General features: G+C 35.0%; 1 protein-coding gene across 1 annotated transcript; it reads left to right on the forward strand.

The window, feature by feature from the left end:
* The first annotated feature begins 554 nt into the window (after positions 1 to 554).
* On the forward strand, positions 555 to 3,170 carry LOC143599581 (putative F-box protein PP2-B12). The gene is made up of 3 exons (XM_077077494.1): positions 555 to 833; positions 2,395 to 2,513; positions 2,589 to 3,170. Exons 1-3 carry the CDS (start codon positions 585 to 587, stop codon positions 3,070 to 3,072), a joined length of 852 nt encoding a protein of 283 aa, XP_076933609.1. The 5' UTR covers positions 555 to 584; the 3' UTR covers positions 3,073 to 3,170.
* Positions 3,171 to 8,139: the final 4,969 nt, after the last annotated feature.

Consider the following 8,139-nt stretch of genomic DNA (forward strand, 5'->3'; position numbering starts at 1 on the left):
AATTTGAAAATATTTTTTTATTTTTAATTAAAAATAATTATTTAAAAATTTTTAAATTTTCTCTCTAAAAATGAGTTTTTTTATTCATATTAAAGATGTTAACATATTTGTTTATACTAAGATCTTTCTGTTACATTTTTTTATATTTAGTGTTTTTAAATTAGAGCTAATAACTAAATTCAAAACTTAATTAAAATTTGTATAGTAGAAGCGAATATAGTTTCGTATAATTTAAAAAACAAACGTATTTGTATTTTAGCTTAAATAAACAGATTAGAGTCGTCTTTTAAAACAATTTTGTATTTAAGGGTCCATGTTTTTTTTATCTGCCTAGGGCCACAAGGTTTCCTTGCATTTTAAGAGACGGTCATGTTTATATATAATGAATATATATAGACTAATTTTGTGACAAAAATAAATATCTAGATTACCCAATCTTCTCTGACAACTACTTCGCCAGCCATGCAAAAATTAGGCAGAAAAAGGACAAGTTTCAATAACAATAATTGATAAAAATGGTCCTAACTAAAATCACACGTATATTTACAAAATCTACTTTACACTTGGATCCAGTGTGGACAAGGATGGCAGATTTCTTCAGTGACCTTCCTGAAGGATTTGTGGCAGAAGCATTGGCTCTCACCACTCCACGAGATGCTTCCAGGTTGTCCTCTGTCAATTCTTTCTTCCGGTCCGCGGCTGAGTGGGATTCAGTGTGGGGGAGTTTTGTGCCGCCCGAGAGGCTGGCGAAGGCGGACGGTGGTCCCGGTTCACTGAAGGAGATGTATCTACGTCTTTGTGATCACCCTATCATCATTGAAGATGGAAACAAGGTGTGTTTTTGGATCATTTAGCTTTTTCATCCAATGACATTTGAGGGTTTTTGACACGACACGAACCTAACACTAAATTCATGGGTTTGTGTTTGGTGTAAATGGGTTCGAGTCAGCTTTGGGTCTAACCCGTAAACCCTTTTAGCTAAACGGGTTGGGTTCAAATCAACCCGACGAGTTTGCGAGCAGACCCATTTATTTTATATTATCTCTCTTTTTTTCCAAACATGTTTTACTTAATAAATTAAGTTGCTTAGGTAGGTTATCCTAAAATTTGAAATTAAAGATAAATTTAACGTAAGATTTTATAATTTAAATGTAACTTTTTAACGGTGGCGGATCTGGACCATAATCTTAATTAGGGGTAACGTTAAAAAAAATTATCGTATTTCATACAATGTAAGTGATTTTTTTTACCGTATTTCATACAATAACCGAATTTTTTTTTACGATATTTGATGCAATAGTTTTTTGTTTTTCATAACTTGTGTTTGGACCGATATCATCATTTTCTTGTAATTTTCGTTTAAAATGATTGCTAATAAGACTTTGTTGTCTCATATTCCAAGTTCCCTAATTTTAGAAGAGACAAAATTTAAACCATAAATCTATAATCAATTTCAATTTACACATAAACCCTAAATCCCTAATCAATTACAATTTCCAATTTATATTATCCGAATATCCAACAAGCGATAATCAATCATTCAATTGCTATCAATGGGGTTGCCAAAAGCAAAACCTTTAGAACAACTGGGTTTGGAGGGGAGGTTTTGGGTTCAAATCCTAAAGATAACAAAAATTAAAAGAAGTTCACTGTTATAAAAAATCATTTAATTGCCCATAAATAATTCCAAATTAACAATTTATATAAACAAGTAAACAATTACAATTTTAAGTAGAAGTAGAAGAATACCTAAATTGAACAAGTAGAATTCAAACAAACAGGGGTAACGACTGAATGAAACTTTGTTTTGTTGAATGTTGATGTCCAACCTAAACCAAACGTTTAAGCATAAAAGGAAAAACAAACAAATATTTTTAATTAGTTTGTGCATAAATTTGGTTGGGCTTTAATTGGTTTCGGCTTTTTATTTGGTTGGATTTTAAACAAACAGGGGTAACGCTATATTTTTTCAGGAGTAGCGAAATATGAAAACCGATCAAAACGTATAAAATTTGTACTACCGGCGAAAAGTTGAGGGATAGCGGAGGCTACCGCTAGTTATATACTAGGTCCGCCATTGCTTTTTAATATAAATTTGTATTTTTCTTTTACAAATATGTAAATTTAAAGCATTAATATGTTTGTATTTTTTACAAATATGTAAATTTAAAGTATTAATATGTGAAAAGAAAACTATCGGGTCAAACGGGTTGTGTTCCATGAATACACGGGCCATGCTCGGGTTCACATGTCTTACATGATTTTCGGGTTCAAGTCGTGTTGGGTTTCCAAATTTTTGGGTTTGTGTCGGATTGGACCACTCAACTGGATAGCACGACCTCTTTAACACCCTTAAGCCGGAGGGATCTGATTATATTTAGTCTGATTTAATAGAGCTTCTGGTTGGATAAATGTACCGGGAAGAAATGCTACATGTTTGCCGCTAAACAATTGTCAATTGCTTTGGTCAACTCTCCTAATTGTTGGAGATGGACCTCCATACCAGAATCTAGGTAAACTCTTGCTCCTTCAAATTAATTAAAAAAAAACATATTAATTTATTTTTGCGTCCATATTTTGAATAATAGATTCACAGAAGTGGCTGAACTTATAAGTGTGTGTTCACTTGAAGTCAGTGGGAAAGTCAACACTTCCATCTTATCTCCCAACACAACTTATGCTGGTCACCTTGTGTTTAAGACAACCGCAGAAGCTTACGGTTTTGAGTACAGACCAGTGGAGGTCTGCATGGGAGACAGCACAAACGTTAGGATGGTGTATTTGGATCCTGAAGCGCAAAACAGACGAAGATTACGTTCAAAGAGACGGATCGGAATATTTGGGAGATTAGCGCTTGCAAGCTACAGTGAAGTACCTTCACCTTGTGAGGACAACTGTCCAAAACAAAGGGAAGATGGGTGGTTTGAGGTTGAGATAGGCGAGTACTGCTATAGTATGGGAGGGGATGAGGTGGAAGAAGTTGAGATCAGTGTAATGGAGGTGAAAAGAGGGAATTTGAAGAGTGGGCTGATAATTCAAGGGATTGAGATTAGGCCGAAAAACGGTGTATAAGTTTGTATATATCGCTTTTTAATAACGACTTTTACTTCATATCTTTTTATAATCTTGTTTGGGAATTGGCTTTAAAATTTATCATTGGCTGAGTTTGATGGTGGCATATTTTATGCTAGAATACTGCAAGTGGTTAACTTGTGGGCTAGTTATTTTAAGAAGGTTTAAATGTTTAATTGAGTTGAATGATTTAAGCATATTAGCTGGAACTGGGATGTTCAAATGGGTCATTGGAGTTACATTATGAAGATTTCCATGTTCCTGCTATAATTTTGTGGTTATTGGCTGCTGTTTGATTGGCTGTTGCTTTGTTGATGGTTTTCGCTCATCAATATTTGGACTTTGGTCAATGGTAGTCAAAGGTTAATGATAGTCAAAGTTCAGCAACAATCAAAGGGATACGTAACGGATGATATGAGTCAATTGCATTCAACTGTCATGTTCTAGCTATGCTAAGTTGCTAACTATTTTTATACTCGTTCCGGTTCAAGTATTCCAAAATAAATATTATTAAAACTTAACAAAAAATATTCACCTTAAAAAACTTACTAAATGAATGAAAGTTAACAAACAACAAATTTGTAACTTGAAGTTAACAATAATAACACACTACTACACCAACATTTTGCAATAATGTATTAATTTCATATAAAATATGGGTTAGACGAGATAGTTGATCGACCTGTTTAACTAATCGGGTTAGCATGTTGACCTCGTTTAACTAAGCAAGTTAAGCAGGTCAACACTGACACAATCCTTTTAAACAGGCTAGATGTCAACTCAGTAACTAATTCGAAGAGACATGGATCCAACCCGTGTCGGGTTGAATGAATGTTCTCCAGTCTTCAAGATGAACGAAGCCACACCTCGATCTTCTTCATGTTGGAAATTGTGGACCGGTTCGATTAAGTCAATGTGGTCGACCGAGTTATGACCCGAGAGAGTGACACCTTGGGTAACGAGCATAAAACCCGCTTAAACTAGTTAACCGGTATGGACTATTATTAACGAGATTATAATGTTTATTTATTTGTTAAATGGTTCGAGCTAATAGCAAGAGATTTGATTTTATGAAATTAGGGTGAAAACCCTAATTAATCAAGAGGTTAAGTTTTAACCTTACCACCAAAGTTTTCTCTCCATCTCTTATATTACACCACCACCGCCACCGCCCAACCCCTGCCCGTCGAATGACCGCCACCGCTGCCACTGCCCAACCACCGCTGATGTCGGCTGCCACCGTGCACCGCCACCATCGGGTCTCATTTAGTATCGTCATCTAGCAAAGCTTGTTCCCCTCGGTGTCTCAGCCGGTTAATCATTAACCGTGGTATGATTTTATCTCATTGGTAGTTAATATAATAAATTGTTTATTTTATTTACTATGCTCGTATTGTTTGTAACCGGATCCTGTCGTGTTTTGTTTTGGTGTTGATTACTCGTTTTATTCCGTTTCGTTTATATTAGTTAATCGGTTTAATAATTTACTAATTATTATTGAACCCGATTTTTGATAATAAATTTTGACTGGTCACCACTAAAACCCAACGGTGATATCAGAGCCTTGGTTACAACATACGAGTCGGTACCGGTCTTTTAAACCGGGACTAGATTACAAGCTTTAATTTGTTTTAAAGTTTCTAATCCAATTTTATTTTAGGGCAACTTTAATTTTTGGTCAAAAATTTTATTTGTTTTCTTTAACCAAAAGATTGCCCGATTTGTTGTGTGGTGTTATAAAATATATAAATCTAGTCTAACCTTGTTTTGTGGTTGTTTGTGATGGTTTAGTTTAGGTTTTATGGTTTTGTACATCCTGATGGTTTAAAGTTTTAATAGTTAGGGTTTTCCTATATTGTATTTGTTTTATAAATATTGTATTTTTTTTTGTAAATACTATGATAAACGAAGACCCGAAGACAAAGACCAAGGAACCTAAACAAGAATCCGAAGTTAGTGGGAGTTGCATGAGATGACGACTGGATGCACTCAAATCCATCCTTATGGCTGTTTATGTGTTCTGGCCCGTGGCCTGTTCAGTCTTGCTATTAAGCTCTAGCAAAATCTAACAACTTTTGACCATATATATTTACATATTTTTCTTACTTTTGTGGTTGCTTGTATCTTATAAAAGTTATCTCATATCCAACCACATACCAACATAATTTTAAAAGGGAATTTTAAAAATATTAAAACAATCATATTAAAACAAGTTCTAAAAGGAGTTTTACAACTTGTCAAATTTTGTCTTTAAAACAAAGTTTGTTTTAAAACAAATAATAACCAATTAAGTTTTGCGAATTAAACTAAATTTAATTTCAGAATAAAAACCTAATAACTTAATAAATTTTCTAATAACTTAAAATTGGTTAGACATATCTTGATAAACTTAGTTTTTTAATAGGTTATTAAAACTAAGTGATCTGAGAGATGAAAGGATTCATCATATTGCCCTGATTAAATATAGTAAATTGGATTTTTCTCTATTCGATAAATATTAAAATTAAATCCCAAATTTTAAATTGATAGTCTATGCCGTCCTACTATAAGCTACACTTGGGGAATACTGCGGAACTTCAAATTTTTGGAGCCACAGCAGCGCACTTGATTTATTGCTTATCCCTCCGAGGTGCGAGGGTTTCGTTGACACATTCGGCCCTTCCACAAGTAGCTGTACTAGGACGACTATTACTTTACTCTCCTGTTACGTGCCACAGCTGTCTGGAGATTAAGGTGGACATAAATGAGGCTAAACGTATCCAAATGGAAAAGGGTTGTCTTAAAGCCCTCATACTCGAGAGTTGTGCTTTTGCACAATTGGCAATCATTGTCAGTCTATCTACCACTTACTAACGTTGCGTGCTACAGCTGCCATTACTAACTATTAATAGCCGGATTATCAAATTCCTACTCTATTAATGTAATTGGGTCATTAATAATAAAATGAATTAAATCATTGAAAATACTAATAATTTTATTTTGCTTATTAAACATATGTCGACTGATAAAAACTCCTCATTCGTTCTCAAGTCCACACTTAAGAATGAAAAGCTGAATGACACCAATTTTCTTAATGGCACTACAATCTGAGACTTGTTATCATAATGGCAAAGAAGCTCTACGTTCTCTATGGACCAGTTCCAACCGAGCCTGAAAATGATGTAGCTGCTCATTGAAAAGCATAATGAGGACTCTGTTGAGGTAGCCTATATTATGCTAGCCACAATGTCCACTGATCTCGCTAAGGTCTTGGAAGATATAGGTACCTATGAGATGCTTGAGCAACTCAAGCGCATGTTCCAGAAACAAGCCCATAAGAGCGCTTCGACACCATGAAACAACTAATTAACTACATGACGGAACAGGAATCCTCTGTTAGTGCGCATGTCGTCAAGATGAAAGGGTACAACCATGGTTGCAAAAGTCGCTAGGCGAACCTTATGCGGTCGACTGGGGAGTTGGGTGTACTCGGAGTACTCGGAATTGGTAAATATAAAGAAAATTAATTTTTTAATATTATATAAATGTCAAATATCATAAGTATACTAATATTTATAACAAAGTAAGTGACTATCAATATAAATAACAAAATAAGTACTAAATTTTCTAAAATTTGCTAATCATTAACTAACAAAAGTGATATGCCTTTTCTAATATTATAAAAATATGAATTATATTTTATTCTTAAAGTAAAAATCGGCCCAAGTTGACCGATTAGATGTGATTTTGGCTGAGGTTGACCACATTTAATCAATTCTTAGTAACTAGGCGGAGCTAGAGAAACTCTCCTTGGCGCCATACCTTGTAGCGAGTAACCGGAGAGTATTCGGCCTTGGAAACCTACTTTTACAACATTGGGTACAACGACTAATTGAAGAAACTTTATTATCCCCTATCAGATGAAATGGTAGCGGACTTCAACTAGAACTATCTCACCAGCTCTTACGACTAGTTCGTAATAAATTTCAATATGAATGCCTGTGTGAGGATAGTGCTGGAACTTTATGAATTCTCAAAACGGCTGAAATGAATATTAATAAGACTAATCAAGTTCTGATGGTTAAATCTGCTGGTGTTAAGAAGCACAACCCCAAGAATCGGGATCGTAACAGTAAAGGCAAAAGAAAGGTTACGGTTGCTGCTAAGCCTGCCACCAACACTAACAAGAATGTTATAAGATACCACCGCCGCCTCCCGTGGAGCGACAATGCTAAAATTGCAACAAAATGGGACACCTGAAACGTAACCGTCCTGACTATCTTGCTAAGATAAGAAAATAGAGGACCAATGGTGAAGGCTCCTCAAAAGGTATTTCTGTTTACGTTATTGAACTTTTCACCGTTTCTAGCGACACATGGGTATTTGATACCGGACATTATTACCACATCATTAATGTCTTGCAGGAACCTGACAACTGGAAGAAGCTGAAATAAGACGACAGGGAACTCATTGTTGGTAATGGAAAGAGAGTTGCAGTTCTTGCGATTGGAACACATGTGTCCATCTGGCCTAGTAGTTACTTTGAATAACTGTTTGTTTGCACCGAGATTTCCCAGAAACATTGTTTCAGTTTCATTGCTTTTTGAACAAGGATTTAAGTACGCTTTTAATGGTGTTTCTATTTCTGCTTACTTGAATGATGTCTTTATTTTGAGGCTAAACATCGAAACGGTAGTTATGAGATTAATCTACCTATTCTAATAAAAGAAAATAATTGTGGCACGTGTCACTTTATGGTTAAACCTCACAATTCTTTTCACTCCAAAACTAAGATCTTAATTGACCCTAATACATGTCATGTATCAATAATTATTCACTTTTCTTTTACACTTTATTTATATTATATTTATACATTTTTATATAAATGAATGTATAGATATTTACATATTATTTTCAAGGTTGTGAAAGTCGTTAGGCGGTCCTAGTGGTGGCGGTCAACTGGGGAGTTGCGAGTACTCGGAAGTAGTTGAAGATTACTCGGAAAATACCTACGGAGTACTTGGCCGAGGCGAGGAGTACTCGATCTAGGCGTGGAGTAATCGGGAGTAATCGGGGAGTACTCGGCCG

The sequence above is a fragment of the Bidens hawaiensis genome, unplaced genomic scaffold (assembly GCF_021521415.1).
Source record: "Bidens hawaiensis isolate Kalapana, Puna unplaced genomic scaffold, B.hawaiensis_p1.1 tig00052388_1, whole genome shotgun sequence".
Taxonomy (NCBI): Eukaryota; Viridiplantae; Streptophyta; class Magnoliopsida; order Asterales; family Asteraceae; genus Bidens; species Bidens hawaiensis.